The sequence below is a fragment of the Lolium perenne genome, chromosome 2, assembly GCF_019359855.2.
Source record: "Lolium perenne isolate Kyuss_39 chromosome 2, Kyuss_2.0, whole genome shotgun sequence".
Classification (NCBI taxonomy): domain Eukaryota; kingdom Viridiplantae; phylum Streptophyta; class Magnoliopsida; order Poales; family Poaceae; genus Lolium; species Lolium perenne.
Genome location: NC_067245.2, coordinates 287,208,114 through 287,227,014, shown reverse-complemented (window position 1 = coordinate 287,227,014; position 18,901 = coordinate 287,208,114). Strand labels below are relative to the sequence as shown.

Genomic DNA, 18,901 nt, shown 5'->3' with positions numbered 1-18,901 from the left:
GATGGCCTTCGTCTTCAACCTCAACCATGTCGATGGCGCGTCGCCATTGCTGCTCCTCCCTGAATTGGCCTGACATTGTTTGTTGTGGATGGAAAGTCATTGAACGGGTCAAAAAGACCACATCCAGCCCGAAGATGAAGAGGAAGAAATGCCCACCGATACTCCGTGGAGATCCGGAGATCCCTCAGCCAAAAGAAGTCCTCGAAAACCACACCACTCCGACAAGCTTGTCAACGTCGCTGCTGAGACGGGGCTAAAGCAGGGGAAACTTTATTGGAGAAGACGCCGCCGCCACCACCCGAGCGGCCCCACGCCAAACCTTAACCTCAAAACCGGAAAAAAAGCGTAACCCTCGGCGGACGGGGACCGAAATCCACCCCGCCTCCATGGACCGGGGGCCATAGAATTGAGGCAGGTCAGTGGCGCCAACTGGAGGTGGCCAGGAACCCTAATCGCCTCTCTAGATACGCACTCCTTCGCTCTGACTGCTTGGTTTGGCTTCATCGTGACCTCGGCGGAATCGTCCTGCTCTTTCAAGGCCTTCTTGCCACTTCAATTCTTCCTTTTTAACACGACGTAAATGAGAGAGGTGATGTCTTTTGGTTTCCAACCATTGAGCCAAGGAGGTTTCCAAAACGTACGGCACCAACCGATCAAAACAGCGAACGAGCGACGGAGAGACCCTACCTATGCTGCACACTACACTGCAATCTACAAGCGTCTGAATCCACAAATCACGATACAGTGCTTCACTCATACGACTATCATCCATGAACAGAGGATCTGGATCGTCGTACAGGCCACACTTCAGAACGGCTATGCTACGATTCCATCAACAGTGCACCTGGAGCCTTTCCACGTCCCAATGCCAGTCGCCCGAGCCTGTCGGCGCATCGGCAGCACAGCTCTCGTCGAGGTGATCATCATTCCCAATCCCAACCACCGTGCGATGGATCGAGGAGTGGTGTAACAACTAACCTAACTCTGCACTCCTTTCGCGCGCTTCCTTCCGCGTGCCCCTCTGCCGGGGTCGCTTTGCGTCACGTGAAGCGGCCCCCCGTTTCTGGTCGCCCATGTCGACGTGAAAGGGGTCGGTTTGGTTCATGATTTGATTTGATTTGATTTGATCTGATGGGAAGGGAGCTCCATCGATCGACCGCCATTAGAGTTCCAGGCTGTGCACACCACGCCTTGCCCGTTCAGACTCAAGCACGCAAGCTCGCGTCGAAAGTTTGTTCGAGACTGCTGTTGCTAGCGAAAAGGAGCACTAGCATGTGATATTCGTTGGAGTAATGCGTACTTCGACTTCGACTCGCTTTGATAGTTCGTCGCATCTTACTCCTCATCTGCTTGCTGTTCTTGCTACTGTACATCAAACATGCTAAGTGCTCGATCAGTAGGTTTAACTGGCTAGCTCTCATTGTATTCGTCCAAGGTGTTTTACTACCTCCGTTGAAAAACAATGCGTGTCAGAGCATATTAAGCTTTACACAAAGATGCCACTATTTACTATATGAACTGAATGAATACAATATGAAAATGCATCTTATGGTGGCTCTATTGATATGAATTTACTATTGCATATACTCCTATTTTTTGGTCTCTATACTTAGTCAAACTTAAACAATATTGACTATTAACTAAATTTATGTGCTCTGTTTTATGGAATGGAGGTAGTATTGTTCAGAAGATGCCTTAAAGAACGGTGTGTATATATGCTGAATTATTAATTCCATCTAAGTAAAGAAAAAGTGTCGAGGTGTTGATAATGCCAGCTTTAAGGAGCTGGTTCAGGTGCTGTTGCCGGTGATGGACGCATGCATGGGTCAGGCTGCGCGTAGTAGGGTCTGACGGACGGGTACCGGTACTTGTCTTGTCACCCAGAGGGGATCTGGCGGCCGCACAGCTAGGTAGCCTGGCCTAGCTAGCTGTGCGTGGATCGAGCCAGCCGCCACTCGCCCATCATCGCCTCAACCAAAAGAGGTCACCCATCGGCGGCGGTGGGACGCGATGGATGGATGGTCTCCCGACTCCCGTCACAGGTTTTTCCGCAGCAATAATGAAGGGGTATCAAATCTGAAGAAGCACTGTGCATTTGTATACAGAGACACAGTGGTAGCTCTGCGGCTCTGCGTGAAATTAAGGACGTCTCTTTGGGCCCGGACATATTTTGACCGCGCGTTCGTTTGCGTCTGGGTGTGCTTCCACCGGGGCGATCCATTTTTTCAATTACATAGTTAAAAACATTCAAAGTAGTACATAAATATGCATAAAAACTATACAAAGTAGATCTATAGGCCTAGACTACTTGCTTCCCGACGGGCCGGCACCGTCGTTGCGTCGCTCCGTCGTCTGCTTCTCCGCCGCCTCCCGCGCGGCCGCTATGGCTCGGTGCGTCGCCGCGTTCTGGCTCAGTGCCTGCTCCAGCCTCGCGTTGGCGGCGTCATTCTTGAGCGTCTCGAAAGACTCGACGATGGCCCTCTGCTCCGCCGCCTTCTCCTCCGGCGTCGGCGCATCAGTGTCATCGGAGGACCAATATATCTCCGAGTCGGAGTCCTCTGCTGCAGCAGCGGCCGCCAGCCTGCGCTGCTCCAGCTCGACGTCCAACGCCGTGTGGCCCGCCAGCTCCTCATGTGATTCCTTCTCCGCTTCAGCCAGGGCCGCGGCGTCCCTGACCGGGTGGAGGAGGTCGGTGCTGTCTTCGGAGTCGAACTCATCGTCGGAGCTCGAGGCCGGAGGAGGTGGAGTGGGAGGTGAAGGTGAAGGTGGAGGTGCGGCAGCCTGGCCGCGTCCGGCGCTGCTCATGGCGGATCTGCTAGGGCTGAGAGGAAGCGACGGCTAGGGTTTAGTGGGGAGGAGATGAGATGCTCGCGCCCCTGTTTATATAGGTCGGAGACAGGGCGACGGCCGCGCCACGCGGGGCATCGCCATTACTACGCGCGGCACGCGAGGCTTCGCCATTAACGCGGCCGCAAACTGCCGAAGCGACGCCTCGGTGCCAGTACTGGCGGAGAAGACGCATCGACGCTGCCCACGCTCGCGGAAGCCGAGGCAAGCCATTAACGCGGCCCTGCAAAGGATGCAGCGCGCCGTCCGGAAGTAATGCCGCGGAAGACGAAGCAGTTGTGCCGCTGCCAGGCGGGCCCGTGCGAGGACCGAGCGGACATTTTCCGCGACCGCCGAGCGTCCGCCGAGACGCACACCTGGCGCATATTTGGGCCAGATTTGCGTCTCCGCGGACGGCCGGTCACTTTGCGTCGCGTCGCTGGAGGTGGTGCACGACGCATTTTCGATCATGGCGGACACAAACGGTCGCTCAACATCCGTTTGCGTCGCGCCGCTGGAGATGCCCTAAGCTCGTATAGCTGAACGTGGTGACGGTACTGCAACTTGTACTAGTATGTGATTTACTGCTATTTTTTCTTTCGTGGTAGCATTGATGGTGCATCTAGGTTCCGTTTCCTTGTGCTCAGCAGCCGGACACGGCCAAATCCACACCCCCTCGGCCATCAGAAAGGTGAGTGACTGTATGCGTTCGCGTGGGCCAAAAATACGTATGCATCCGGTTCAGCGGGGTGATACATAGTGATCGGATTATCCGAGGAGACATAAACGTGATCCAAATATGCGGTACGTTTGCGTCTCCGTGGATGCTGCGCGGTTACGCCGAGCGTCCTTCTTTTGTTACCCGGTCCCGCACATCAGTGACAATAAAATCGATCACCTGGATTTGCTTCCTTTCCCCCTTCTTTGTTGCCATACACTATAAGAAAAGTTGCCATGGCCGACGATTTGAAAGTCGCATCGTGGTTGCTGATGCACCAACCCCGACGATTTTTGCTCTCTCCGTGGTGCATATCAAAACGGCGCGTATCGTAGCCCGGGACGTGGTGCATGATGAATTCTCAGGTGCGCCGGTCAAGTCAACGCAAATCCGCACCGCCCAGGAATGTAGGACTCAGATGGCAGCGTCTCTAGCGATATTTTTTTTTCTCGATCGCGCCACCTCGTTCAGGTTCTCCGATCGAGCAGTTTACGCTGCAGGTTCATGGGTCCTACATGTTATTCTCTCTGAACAATAAACCTTTTCCTTCTTTAAGTTATTTTTGGCACCTGATATTTGCTCATTTGTCTTTCGATCCCGTGTCGTCTTGGAAACGTTGAGACCGTTGGTGTAAAATAGGTCTCGCATGTCATTCTCTGTGAACAATAAACTTTTCCTTTCTTGGAGTATTTTTGGCACCTGATATTCGGTTACTTGCTTTTTTTTCTTTCGATCCCGTGCCGCCTTGGAAACGTTGAGAGTGGAGCTATGACCACATTCAGATCTAGGGCTTCGTATTCCAATTGATGATTTTCAACCCAACATCAAAGATGAAATTATTAGATTGGCTTATGTGGCGAAAGGTCCAAACTCGACTAGTTGGTCATATTTATCCCCGGGATATTTTGAGAGGACCTTCACGAAGTAATATTTATCTAGTGAAGTTTTTGCTCTTTCTCATTTATTGACTCCGCCAGACCAAAAATTTGTTCCTGCCTCCACCACTAGCTGTGTGGGTGACCAAAGTGGCCGGTGCAGCGGTATCAGTGGGGAGGAGCATCCGTAGTCATGCCCCGCAGAGTAGGCAAGTTGCCGAACTGCGTTAACAAATCCCAGTATCGTCATTGTATTCTGTGATTATTCGGTCCTTGGTAGAATTATAGTTGCGCCTGTTATATGGGGTGCGGCTGGAAACCAAAGTCCTAAAATCATAGTTGGAGCCCTTAATATGGCAGGTAAATCGGATATGTCGGACGCTTGTATTAGAGGGCCAAGTGAAGACGCTCTAACAAAATCTCTTTCAAAGGTAGAGAGCTGTTCGCGGCACTGAATTGGTCTTTCATGAACTCCAACCTGACACTCGCTCACAGCGACAATGAAGTAGGCCTTCCGTTGGCTGAGAAGGGTGCTGCCAACCTGGCCTTGATCTTGGGTGCGGAGGCATGCCTGCTCCGTTTCTCGGTCACGTGCATGTGTTCTTTCTGGCCTTTCATGTGTTTATCATCCGATGCACAACGATACGTTCTTACTGCGGACGACTGATTCCACGTACTCGCAGGACCCACATCCCTTCTACTCCCCTGTATCTCGATGTATCTAAATTTTAACAAAATTAAGATATTTTTTATGGGACTGGGGGAAGTAGTACATAACTGTGAATCTGTGATGCAGGCCCTGGGACCTGTGTTAACGCAGCACAGCGGCTCGCAGTGCAGATCTTTGGTCCTTTGCACACACCCGGTCCTATCCTTGCTGATTGATTTCCACCGTGATCCTTCCTAGCACATGGCCGGCACGTTTGTAGGTGCGCGTACGGGCGCAGTCGCTTGGACGCCACCTCACTCAACACGTATGCGCACCAGCAGATCCAGGAGTGATTAGCCATCCATCCACGAGGCCTCTGCTGCAGCAGATGCAATGCTGGTTGACTCCAAAAGTTACTCCGTTTCGTATCATCAGGGTGCTGGTGACAACATAGGCAAGTGTTTGTTTCATGCTTGGAGACGCGCTCGTGCATCGCGAAGAGACATATTTGCCGTGGCACGCAGCCTTTTCTCTGGTTCGGGAAATACTTGTGCGTGAGTTGGAAAAGCTTTCTGCTAGTGCAGGACGAGTGGACGACTGCGGTTCTGCATTTTCGGGAAATCGCAGCCGGACGGACCATCGTTCGCTCGTGTGCGCGCTGCGCGTGCGAGTTGGGGTGTCAGTTCATGCAGCGACGCAGACATTTTTTTTTTGGACCATGGCAGTGAGGCTGCACCTGCTGACGGCAGTAGTAGTAAGAGCTTAATTAAAAAAGATTGGATGTCACACTGTTGCCCGCATGAGAGCAAGTACAATAAGTCCTACTTGTTGAACGAATATGTATATGTATAGGTTTGTGTTTTGTATGTTGCACCTGTAGCGTCTCTCTCCCTTTGTATTCACGTGGAGACTAGACCCGGTCACACCCCTGTACCTATATATGTGCCTCGTGCACGATCAATCAAATCATCGTTGCACCAAATCACTTCTACATGGTATCAGATACCGCACCGATCCCTAACCCTAGCTTCCGCCTCTCCTAGCCGCCGCCGCCGCCTCCTCTCCTAGCCGCCGCCGCCACCTCTTGGCCGCCGCCACCTCCCTACCGCCGCCGCCTCCCTGCCGCCGCCGCCGCCTTGAGCCGCCGTCGCCCGCCAGTCTCTCTGGCCGCCGCCTCCTCCAAGCCGCCGCGCGCCCCACGCGCCGCCGCCTCCCGACGCCATGTCGTCGGCCTCCTCCTACTCCAACCCCTTCGCCGGCCCCGACCCCGCCACCATCCGCCTCATCAGCATCCGTGATCGCGTCCCCGTCACCCTCGACGCCACCACCTCCTCCTACCACCCATGGAAAACCTACTTCACCCTTCTCTTCCGCGAGGAGAACCTGCTGGATCATGTTGATGGCTCCATCGACTCGCGCATGATGGCGGCTGACCCCGAGTGGACCTCGATCGACGCTACACTCATCCGGTGGTTCTTCACCACCATCTCGCGCGATCTGTTCCTCACCGTCTTCAAGGAAGGTGACGACGCTGCCGCCGTATGGACCAAACTCAATGGCTTCTTCACCGACAACAAGCTTCAGCGCCGCGTCTTCTTGCATCAAGAGTTCACCTCCTGTCACCAGGACGACCAGACCATCGACGAATACACTCGTCGCCTCAAGCAGTTGACGGATGAGCTGCGCGACATCGGCGCCCCGATCGATGATGATTTCATCCTCAGCACCCTCATCGCCAATCTTCATGAGGACTTCGGCAATGCGGCTAGCAACCTCACCCTGATGCCCTACCCCTCTTTTTCCAAGTTTGTGTCCTACCTCAAGCTTGAAGAACGTCGGATGAAGGGCGTGAAGACTCGCGCGCAGCACCAGGCTCTAGCCGCCGGCGTCTTCCGCGGCGCTCCTCCCACCGCCCCGGTACCCGCCCCCCTGCCGTCCCCCAACCGCAGCAGGGCGGTCGTCGCGGCAACCGGCGTGGTGGCCGCAAGCAGCCGCAGCAGCAGGCCCCTGGGGGCGGCCAGGCTCCTCGCGCGATGCAGCCCTCCCCTCCCTGGACGTACGGCACCAATCCTTGGACGGGCGTGGTCCACGCATACTCCATGCCGGTGCCTCGGGCACCCGCTACGAGCCTCTTCGGACCGGCTCCGTCAACTCACCAGGTGTACTTCACCGGGCCAGCTGCGTCTCCCCACGGTGCCCCCTACCCGGCCTTCGGTGCTACGCCTCCCGCCGCTTCGTACCCGAGCTACTACGCGCCTCCGCCTGTCGCCGTGCCACCCGCCGCGTACCCTCCGCAGGTGCCGCCGCCATGGGACCCTGCTCTCCTCGCCGCGCTGCACTCCGCGCCCTCTCCCGCCAACTACGGCGGTGGCGGTGATTACTTCATGGACACGGGCGCTACCGCTCACATGACCAATCATCCCGGTAACCTCACTTCTTCCACTCCCGTCCATACCTCCACCCGCATCACCATCGGCGACGGTTCCTCTTTTCCCATTACACATGTCGGTAGTATGTCTTTTCCATCCACGTCCACTCCTATTAATATGTCTAATGTCCTTGTCTATCCTAACTTAGTTAAAAGTCTAATTTCTGTTCGCCAACTTACTCGAGAAAATCCTATCTCTGTTAAATTTGACGCCGTTGGTTTTTCTGTGAAGGACGCCCGCACTCGGACGGTTCTGCACCGATGTGATAGCCCTGCCGACGAGCTCTACCCGGTGCACCTCTCTTCCACCGCCGCCACTCACCCAGCCGCCCTCACCACCAGCGTCGACCTTTGGCATGCTCGTCTTGGTCATCCCAACGCCACCGTCTTGCGTCAAATTCTTCAGACTTTTTCATTCTCATGTAATAAGGCCGAACATCATACTTGTAATGCATGTCGTCTTGGCAAACACGTACGGCTTCCCTTTAGCGAGTCTACCACTATTTCTACTTTTCCGTTTCAGCTTTTACATAGTGACGTTTGGACATCCCCGGTTGCCAGCAACACGGGTTACTTATATTATTTAGTCCTTTTGGATGATTTATCTCATTACGTATGGACATTCCCCCTTCGTCGTAAGTCTGACGTCTTCGCCACTCTCACTACCTTCTACTCCTATGTCGCCACTCAGTTTAGTCGCTCTATTCTCACACTTCAGACTGACAACGGAAAGGAATTTGACAACGCTGCTGTCCGCCACCTCCTCGCGTCGCACGGCACTGTCTTCCGTCTCACTTGTCCTTATACGTCTCAGCAGAATGGCCGCGTCGAACGCGTCATCCGCACTCTTAATGACTGCGTCCGCACACTGTTGTTCCACTCTCACGTCCCGCCCCGCTTCTGGCCGGATACTCTCTCCACCGCTACCCTCCTTCTCAACATCCGACCCTGTCGCCCTCGCTGGAACTATGCTCCTCATCAGCTCCTATTCGGTGTCCCACAGTCCTACGATGGTCTTCGGACCTTCGGGTGTCTCTGTTATCCTAGCACCGCGTCCACTTCTCCTCATAAACTCGTCCCACGTCCCGTTCCCTGTGTCTTCCTTGGCTATCCCCCCAACACCAAAGGTTACCGGTGCTATGATCCCGTGTCCCGTCGGGTTTACACCTCGCGACACGTTTACTTTGATGAGCTTGTGTTTCCGTTTCAGCAGGTTCCACCTCACGGCAGCGTCGGGACAATGGCTGCGCCCGCGTCCCCTGCGGCGCTGCTTGCGCACAGTTGACGTGGGCGTAGTAGCTTCCTTGTGACGGTAAAGCACTCGTCTGTTGGGAACCCCTAGAGGAAGGTATGATGTGTACAGCAGCAAGTTTTCCCTCAGTAAGAAACCAAGGTTTATCGAACCAGTAGGAGCCAAGAAGCACGTTGAAGGTTGATGGCGGCGAGATGTAGTGCGGCGCAACACCAGGGATTCCGGCGCCAACGTGGAACCTGCACAACACAACCAAAGTACTTTGTCCCAACGAAACAGTGAGGTTGTCAATCTCACCGGCTTGCTGTAACAAAGGATTAGATGTATAGTGTGGATGATGATTGTTTGCAGAAAACAGTAAAACAAGTATTGCAGTAGATTGTATTCGATGTAAAAGAATGGACCGGGGTCCACAGTTCACTAGAGGTGTCTCTCCCATAAGATAAATAGCATGTTGGGTGAACAAATTACAGTTGGGCAATTGACAAATAGAGAGGGCATGACAATGCACATACATGACATGATGAGTATTGTGAGATTTAATTGGGCATTACGACAAAGTACATAGACCGCTATCCAGCATGCATCTATGCCTAAAAATTCCACCTTCAGGTTATCATCCGAACCCCTTCCAGTATTAAGTTGCAAACAACAGACAATTGCATTAAGTATGGTGCGTAATGTAATCAATAACTACATCCTCGGACATAGCATCAATGTTTTATCCCTAGTGGCAACAGCACATCCACAACCTTAGAACTTTCTGTCACTGTCCCAGATTTAATGGAGGCATGAACCCATTATCGAGCATAAATACTCCCTCTTGGAGTTACTAGCAAAAACTTGGCCAGAGCCTCTACTAACAACGGAGAGCATGCAAGATCATAAACAACACATAGGTAATAGATTGATAATCAACATAACATAGTATTCTCTATCCATCGGATCCCAACAAACACAACATATAGCATTACAGATAGATGATCTTGATCATGTTAGGCAGCTCACAAGATCCGACAATGAAGCACATGAGGAGAAGACGACCATCTAGCTACTGCTATGGACCCATAGTCCAAGGGTGAACTACTCACTCATCAATCCGGAGGCGACCATGGCGGTGTAGAGTCCTCCGGGAGATGATTCCCCTCTCCGGCAGGGTGCCGGAGGCGATCTCCTGAATCCCCCGAGATGGGATTGGCGGCGGCGGCGTCTCTGAAAGGTTTTCCGTATCGTGGCTCTCGGTACTGGGGGTTTCGCGACGAAGACTTTAAGTAGGCGGAAGGGCAGAGTCGGAGGAGTCACGGGGGCCCCACATGCCAGGGCCGCACGGGCCCCCTGTAGGCCGCGCCGCCCTAGTGTGGCGGCGCCCCGTGGCCCCACTTCGTCTCCCCCTAGGTCTTCTGGAAGCTTCGTGTGAAAATAGGCCCCTGGGCGTTGATTTCGTCCAATTCCGAGAATATTTCTTTACTAGGATTTCTAAAACCAAAAACAACAGAAAACAGCAACTGGCTCTTCGACATCTCGTTAATAGGTTAGTGCCGGAAAATGCATAAATACGACATATAATGTGTATAAAACATGTGAGTATCATCATAAAAGTAGCATGGAACATAAGAAATTATAGATACGTTTGAGACGTATCAAGCATCCCCAATCTTAGTTCCTACTCGTCCCGAGTAGGTAAACGATAACAAAGATAATTTCTTAGTGACAATGCTACCAACATAATCTTGATCAATACTATTGTAAGCACATGTAATGAATGCAGCGATTTGAAACAATGGTAAATGACATGAGTAAACAATTGAATCATAAAGCAAAGACTTTTCATGAATAGTTCTTCAAGACAAGCATCAATAAGTCTTGCATAAGAGTTAACTCATAAAGCAATAATTCAAAGTAAAGGTATTGAAGCAATACAAAGGAAGATGAAGTTTCAGCGGTTGCTTTCAACTTGTAACATGTATATCTCATGGATATTGTCAACATAGAGTAATATAACAAGTGCAATATGCAAGTATGTAGGAATCAATGCACAGTTCACACAAGTGTTTGCTTCTTGAGGTGGAGAGAGATAGGTGAACTGACTCAACATAAAAGTAAAAGAAAGGTCCTTCAAAGAGGAAAGCATCGATCGCTATATTTGTGCTAGAGCTTTAGTTTTGAAAACAAGAAACAATTTTGTCAACGGTAGTAATAAAGCATATGTGTTATGTAAATTATATCCTACAAGTTGCAAGCCTCATGCATAGTATACTAATAGTGCCCGCACCTTGTCCTAATTAGCTTGGATTACCGGGATTATCATCGCAATACACATGTTTTAACCAAGTGTCACAAAGGGGTACCTCTATGCCGCCTGTACAAAGGTCTAAGGAGAAAGTTCGCATTGGATTTCTCGCTTTTGATTATTCTCAACTTAGACATCCATACCGGGACAACATAGACAACAGATAATGGACTCCTCTTTTATGCATAAGCATGTAGCAACAATTAATGTTCTCATATGAGATTGAGGATATATGTCCAAAACTGAAACCTCCACCATGATTCATGGCTTAAGTTAGCGGCCCAATGTTCTTCTCTAACATTATGCATGCTCTAACCATTAAATGAGTGGTAAATCTCCCTTACTTCAGACAAGACGGACATGCATAGCAACTCACATGATATTCAACAAAGAGTAGTTGATGGCGTCCCCAGAAACATGGTTATCGCTCAACAAGCAACTTAATAAGAGATAAAGTGCATAAGTACATATTCAATACCACGATAGTTTTTAAGCTATTTGTCCCATGAGCTATATATTGCAAAGATAAAGAATGGAAATTTTAAAGGTAGCACTCAAGCAATTTACTTTGGAATGGCGGAGAAATACCATGTAGTAGGTAGGTATGGTGGACACAAATGGCATAGTGGTTGGCTCAAGGATTTTGGATGCATGAGAAGTATTCCCTCTCGATACAAGGCTTAGGCTAGCAAGGTTGTTTGAAACAAACACAAGGATGAAGCGGTGCAGCAAAACTCACATAAAAGACATATTGTAAACATTATAAGACTCTATACCGTCTTCCTTGTTTTTCAAACTCAATACTAGAAATTATCTAGACCTTAGAGAGACCAAACATGCAAATCAGATTTTAGCATGCTCTTTGTATTTCTTCATTAATAGGTGCAAAGTATATGATGCAAGAGCTTAAATATGAGCACAACAATTGCCAAGTATCACATTATTCAAGATATTATACCAATTACCACATATATCATTTTCAAATTCCAACCATATAACAATTTAACGAAGAAGAAACTTTTGCCATGAATACTATGAGTAAAGCCTAAGGACATATTTGTCCATATGCAACAGCGGAGCGTGTCTCTCTCCCACACAATGAATGCTAGGATCCATTTTATTGAAACAAAACAAAAACAAAAACAAACAGACGCTCCAAGCAAAGTACATAAGATGTGATGGAATAAAAATATAGTTTCACTAGAGGAACCTGATAATGTTGTCGATGAAGAAGGGGATGCCTTGGGCATCCCCAAGCTTAGACGCTTGAGTCTTCTTGATATATGCAGTGGTGAACCACCGGGGCATCCCCAAGCTTAGAGCTTTCACTCTCCTTGATCATAGTGTATATCATCCTCCTCTCTTGATCCTTGAAAACTTCCTCCACACCAAACTCAAAACAAACTCATTAGAGGGTTAGTGCATAATCAAAATTCACATATTCAGAGGTGACACAATCATTCTTTATACTTCTGGACATTGCACAAAGCTACTGAAAGTCAATGGAATCGAAAAATCCATCAAGCATGACAAAACAGGCAATGCAAAATAAAAGGCAGAATCTGTCAAAACAGAACAGTTCGTAAAGACGTATTTTTAACAGGCACCAGACTTGCTCAGATGAGAAAACTTAAAACTAATGAAAGTTGCGTACATATCTGAGGATCACTCACATAAATTGGTATAATTTTCTGAGTTACCTACAGAGAATTAGACCCAGATTCGTGACAGCAAAGAAAACTGTTTCTGCGCAGTAATCCAAATCTAGTATCATCCTTCTATTAGAGACTTTACTTGGCACAACAATGCAATAAAACTAAGATAAGGAGAGGTTGCTACAGTAGTAAACAACTTCCAAGACTCAAATATAAAATAAAAGTACTGTAGTAAAAACATGGGTTGTCTCCCATAAGCGCTTTTCTTTAACGCCTTTCAGCTAGGCGCAGAAAGTGTGTATCAAGTATTATCAAGAGACGAAGTATCAACATCATAATTTGTTCTAATGATAGAATCAAAAGGTAACTTCATTCTCTTTCTAGGGAAGTGTTCCATACCTTTCTTTAGAGAAATTGATATTTAATATTACCTTCCTTCATATCAATGATAGCACCAACAGTTCGAAGAAAAGGTCTTCCCAATATAATGGGATAAGTTGCATTGCATTCAATATCCAAGACAACAAAATCAACGGGGACAAGGTTATTGTTAACCATAATACGAACATTATCAACTCTCCCCAAAGGTTTCTTCGTAGAATTATCAGCAAGATTAACATCCAAATAACAATTTTTCAATGGTGGCAAGTCAAGCATATTATAGATTCTCTTAGGCATAACAGAAATACTTGCACCAAGATCACATAAAGCATTACAACCAAAGTCATTGACCTTCATCTTAATGATGGGCTCCCAACCATCCTCTAGCTTCCTAGGAATAGAAGTTTCGCGTTCTAGTTTCTCTTCTCTAGCTTTTATGAGAGCATTTGTAATATGTTTCGTGAAAGCCAAATTTATAGCACTAGCATTAGGACTTTTAGCAAGTTTTTGTAAGAACTTTATAACTTCAGAGATGTGGCAATCATCAAAATCTAAACCATTATGATCTAAAGCAATGGGATCATTGTCCCCAATGTTGGAAAAAAATTCAGCAGTTTTATCACAGGCAGTTTTAGCAGTTTTAGCAGTTTTAGGTAGCTTTTTGCGCTTTGCATTAGAAGTGGAAACATTGCTAACACCAATTCTTTTACCATTGATAGTAGGAGGTGCAGCAACATGTGTAGCATTAGCATTGCTAGTGGTAGTAATAGTCCAAACTTTAGCTACATTATTCTCTTTAGCTAGTTTTTCATTTTCTTCTCTTTCCCACCTAGCATGCAGTTCAGCCATTAATCTTATATTCTCATTAATTCTAACTTGGATGGTATTTGCTGTAGTAACAATTTTATTTTTATTATCCCTATTAGGCATAACTTTCAATTTCAAAAGATCAACATCAGCAGCAAGACTATCAACTTTAGAAGCAAGTATATCAATTTTCCCAAGCTTTTCTTCAACAGATTTGTTAAAAGCAGTTTGTGTACTAATAAATTCTTTAAGCATGGCTTCAAGTCCAGGGGGTGTATTCTTATTATTGTTGTAAGAATTACCATAACCGTTACCATTATTATAAGGATATGGCCTATAGTTGTTACTAGAATTATTCCGATAAGCATTGTTGTTGAAATTATTATTTTTAATGTAGTTTACATCAACATGTTCTTCTTGAGCAACCAATGAAGCTAATGGAACATTATTAGGATCAACATGTGTCCTATCATTCACAAGCATAGACATAACAGCATCAATTTTATCACTCAAGGAAGAGGTTTCTTCGACAGAATTTACCTTCTTACCTTGTGGAGCTCTTTCCGTATGCCATTCAGAGTAATTAATCATCATATTATCAAGAAGCTTTGTTGCTTCACCAAGAGTGATGGACATAAAGGTACCTCCAGCAGCTGAATCCAATAGGTTCCGCGAAGAAAAATCCAGTCCTGCATAAAAGGTTTGGATGATCATCCAAGTAGTCAGTCCATGGGTTGGGCAATTTTTAACCAAAGATTTCATTCTTTCCCATGCTTGTGCAACATGCTCAGTATCCAATTGTTTAAAATTCATTATGCTACTCCTCAAAGATATAATTTTAGCAGGGGGATAATATCTACCAATAAAAGCATCCTTGCATTTAGTCCATGAATCAATACTATTCTTAGGCAGAGATAGCAACCAATCTTTAGCTCTTCCTCTTAATGAGAAAGGGAACAATTTTAATTTTATTATGTCACCATCTACATCTTTATACTTTTGCATTTCACAAAGTTCAACAAAATTATTGAGATGGGCAGCAGCATCATCAGAACTAACACCAGAAAATTGCTCTCGCATAACAAGATTCAGTAAAGCAGGTTTAATTTCAAAGAATTCCGCTGTAGTAGCGGGTGGAGCAATAGGTGTGCATAAGAAATCATTATTATTTGTGGTTGTGAAGTCACACAACTTAGTATTTTCATGAGTATTCATTTTAGCAATAGTAAATAGAGCAAACTAGATAAAGTAAATGCAAGTAACTAATTTTTTTGTGTTTTTAATATAGCAAACAAGATAGTAAGTAAAGTAAAACTAGCAACTAATTTTTTTGTGTTTTGATTTAGTGCAGCAAACAAAGTGGTAAATAAAATAAAGCAAGACAAAAACAAAGTAAAGAGATTGCGATGTGGAGACTCCCCTTGCAGCGTGTCTTGATCTCCCCGGCAACGGCGCCAGAAAAAGTGCTGCTTGCGCACAGTTGACGTGGGCGTAGTAGCTTCCTTGTGACGGTAAAGCACTCGTCTGTTGGGAACCCCAAGAGGAAGGTATGATGTGTACAGCAGCAAGTTTTTCCTCAGTAAGAAACCAAGGTTTATCGAACCAGTAGGAGCCAAGAAGCACGTTGAAGGTTGATGGCGGCGAGATGTAGTGCGGCGCAACACCAGGGATTCCGGCGCCAACGTGGAACCTGCACAACACAACCAAAGTACTTTGTCCCAACGAAACAGTGAGGTTGTCAATCTCACTGGCTTTCTGTAACAAAGGATTAGATGTATAGTGTGGATGATGATTGTTTGCAGAAAACAGTAAAACAAGTATTGCAGTAGATTGTATTCGATGTAAAAGAATGGACCGGGGTCCACAGTTCACTAGAGGTGTCTCTCCCATAAGATAAATAGCATGTTGGGTGAACAAATTACAGTTGGGCAATTGACAAATAGAGAGGGCATGACAATACACATACATGACATGATGAGTATTGTGAGATTTAATTGGGCATTACGACAAAGTACATAGACTGCTATCCAGCATGCATCTATGCCTAAAAAGTCCACCTTCAGGTTATCATCTGAACCCCTTCCAGTATTAAGTTGCAAACAACAGACAATTGCATTAAGTATGGTGCGTAATGTAATCAATAACTACATCCTCGGACATAGCATCAATGTTTTATCCCTAGTGGCAACAGCACATCCACAACCTTAGAACTTTCTCTTTGTCCTGCATTTAATGGAGGCATGAACCCATTATCGAGCATAAATACTCCCTCTTGGAGTTACTAGCAAAAACTTGTCCAGAGCCTCTACTAACAACGGAGAGCATGCAAGATCATAAACAACACATAGGTAATAGATTGATAATCAACATAACATAGTATTCTCTATCCATCGGATCCCAACAAACACAACATATAGCATTACAGATAGATGATCGTGATCATGTTAGGCAGCTCACAAGATCCGACAATGAAGCACATGAGGAGAAGACGACCATCTAGCTACTGCTATGGACCCATAGTCCAAGGGTGAACTACTCACTCATCAATCCGGAGGCGACCATGGCGGTGTAGAGTCCTCCGGGAGATGATTCCCCTCTCCGGCAGGGTGCCGGAGGCGATCTCCTGAATCCCCCGAGATGGGATTGGCGGCGGCGGCGTCTATGGAATGTTTTCCGTATCGTGGCTCTCGGTACTGGGGGTTTCGCGACGAAGACTTTAAGTAGGCGGAAGGGCAGAGTCGGAGGAGTCACGGGGGCCCCACACACCAGGGCCGCGCGGGACCCATGTAGGCCGCGCCGCCCTAGTGTGGCGGCGCCCCGTGGCCCCACTTCGTCTCCCCCTAGGTCTTCTGGAAGCTTCGTGTGAAAATAGGCCCCTGGGCGTTGATTTCGTCCAATTCCGAGAATATTTCTTTACTAGGATTTCTGAAACCAAAAACAGCAGAAAACAGCAACTGGCTCTTCGGCATCTCGTTAATAGGTTAGTGCCGGAAAATGCATAAATACGACATATAATGTGTATAAAACATGTGAGTATCATCATAAAAGTAGCATGGAACATAAGAAATTATAGATACGTTTGAGACGTATCAGGCGCCGGCTGCGCCCGCGTCCCCTGCGACGCCGGCTGCGCCCGCGTCTCCTGCAGCGCCGGCTGCGCCCGCGCCCTGTGGCCCCGGCTGTGCCCGCACCCCCTGCGGCCCTGGCTGCACCCGCGCCCCCTGCGGCCCCGGCTGCGCCCGCGCCCCATGCAGCTGCACCTCTCGACGGTGTGCTCACCCGTGCTTGGACCGGGACTCGTCGTCCGAACCCGCGCTACACCGACCCCGCGTATGCGTACGCTACCTCTACGTTGGTGCCATCTCCACTGCCCTCCTCCGCCCGCGCTGCCCTTCGTGATCCGCACTGGCTTGCTGCTATGCGCGAAGAGTTCGATGCTCTCCAGCACAACCGCACATGGCAGCTTGTGCCCCGACCTCCTCATGCCAATGTCATCTCTGGCAAATGGGTCTTTCGGCACAAGACTCACCCGGATGGTTCTCTTGAGCGCCATAAGGCGCGCTGGGTGGTACGCGGCTTTCATCAGCGTGCTGGCGTGGACTTCACCGACACCTTCGCCCCGGTTGTCAAACCGGGCACGATTCGCGCCGTTCTTCAGCTTGCGGCCTCTCGAGCTTGGCCGGTTCACCAGCTCGATGTGTCCAATGCATTCTTGCACGGGCATCTCACTGAGCAAGTGTTCTGTCAGCAGCCTACTGGTTTCGTCGATCCCGCCTTTCCGGACCATGTGTGCCTGCTCTCCCGTTCTCTATATGGGCTCAAGCAGGCTCCTCGAGCTTGGTACCAGCGGATGGCGGGTTTTCTTCAGCAGCAGGGGTTTCAGTCTACACGGTCCGACGCCTCCCTGTTTGTGTACCACCTGGGCGCCGCCACTGCATACCTCCTTCTGTACGTCGACGACATCATCCTGACTGCTTCCTCGACGGCTCTTCTGCAGCAGATCACCGCGCAACTCAGCGTTGAGTTCGCCCTCAAGGACTTGGGGGCCCTCCACTACTTCCTCGGCATCGAGGTCGTCCGCACCGCCACCGGGTTCTTCTTGCATCAGCAGAAGTATGCGCATGAGCAGTTGGAGCGCGCTGGCATGCTTAACTGCAAGCCTGCTTCCATGCCTGTCGACACGAAGGCCAAGGTATCCGCCGTTGAGGGCTCTCCGGCGTCCGATGCTGCCTTCTATCGCTCCGTCGTTGGTGGACTTCAGTACCTCACCATGACGAGGCCGGACCTTCAGTACGCTGTTCAGCAGGTGTGCCTCCACATGCACGCTCCGCGTGACACTCATTGGGCACTGGTAAAACGGATCCTTCGTTACATCCGTGGCACCATGTCCATGGGACTCACCCTGACGGCCTCTTCCGATACCAGCCTTGTCGTCTACTCCGACGCCGACTGGGCTGGGTGTCCTGACACGCGCCGCTCTACCTCCGGCTACTGTGTCTACCTTGGTCCCTCCCTGATATCGTGGTTGTCTAAGCGACAACCCACGGTTTCACGCTCGAGCGCCGAGGCTGAGTACAGGGCTGTGGCTAACGCCATTGCTGAGTGTTCCTGGCTATGACAGCTTTTACAGGAGCTCCACTGCCCGGTTCCGAAGGCTACGATTGTCTACTGCGACAATGTCTCCGCGGTGTATCTCTCAGCTAATCCCGTACATCATCGCAGGACGAAGCATATCGATCTCGACATTCACTTCGTTCGGGAGCACGTCGCCCTTGGTCGTGTCCGTGTTCTACATGTTCCCACCGATCAGCAGTTCGCCGATGTGATGACGAAAGGCCTTCCTACCTCGACTTTCGAGAGCTTCAGGTCCAGTCTTTGCGTCACTGGCGCCGCTTCGACTGCGGGGGGGGGGGGGGGTGTTGAACGAATATGTATATGTATAGGTTTGGGTTTTGTATGTTGCACCTGTAGCGTCTCTCTCCCTTTGTATTCACGTGGAGACTAGACCCGGTCACACCCC

The 18,901-nt window shown here is 48.9% G+C and overlaps 1 protein-coding gene across 1 annotated transcript; it reads left to right on the top strand.

Moving 5' to 3' along the window:
* Positions 1-6,289: 6,289 nt before the first annotated feature.
* LOC139835834 (uncharacterized) lies at positions 6,290-18,499 on the top strand. Its single transcript, XM_071825703.1, has 5 exons — positions 6,290-7,129; positions 7,228-7,492; positions 7,646-7,881; positions 8,215-8,366; positions 16,975-18,499. Exons 1-5 carry the CDS (start codon positions 6,290-6,292, stop codon positions 18,497-18,499), a joined length of 3,018 nt encoding a protein of 1,005 aa, XP_071681804.1.
* The last annotated feature ends 402 nt before the right edge of the window (positions 18,500-18,901 follow it).

Coding starts and splice junctions, on each gene's coding strand:
- LOC139835834 (XM_071825703.1), top strand. CDS start 6,290: ATGTCGTCGGCCTCCTCCTACTCCAACCCCTTCGCCGGCCCCGACCCC. Junction 7,130..7,227: donor CTCCCCTCCCTGGACGTACG/GCACCAATCCTT, acceptor TCAACTCACCAG/GTGTACTTCACCGGGCCAGC. Junction 7,493..7,645: donor TCACATGACCAATCATCCCG/GTAACCTCACTT, acceptor ATCCTAACTTAG/TTAAAAGTCTAATTTCTGTT.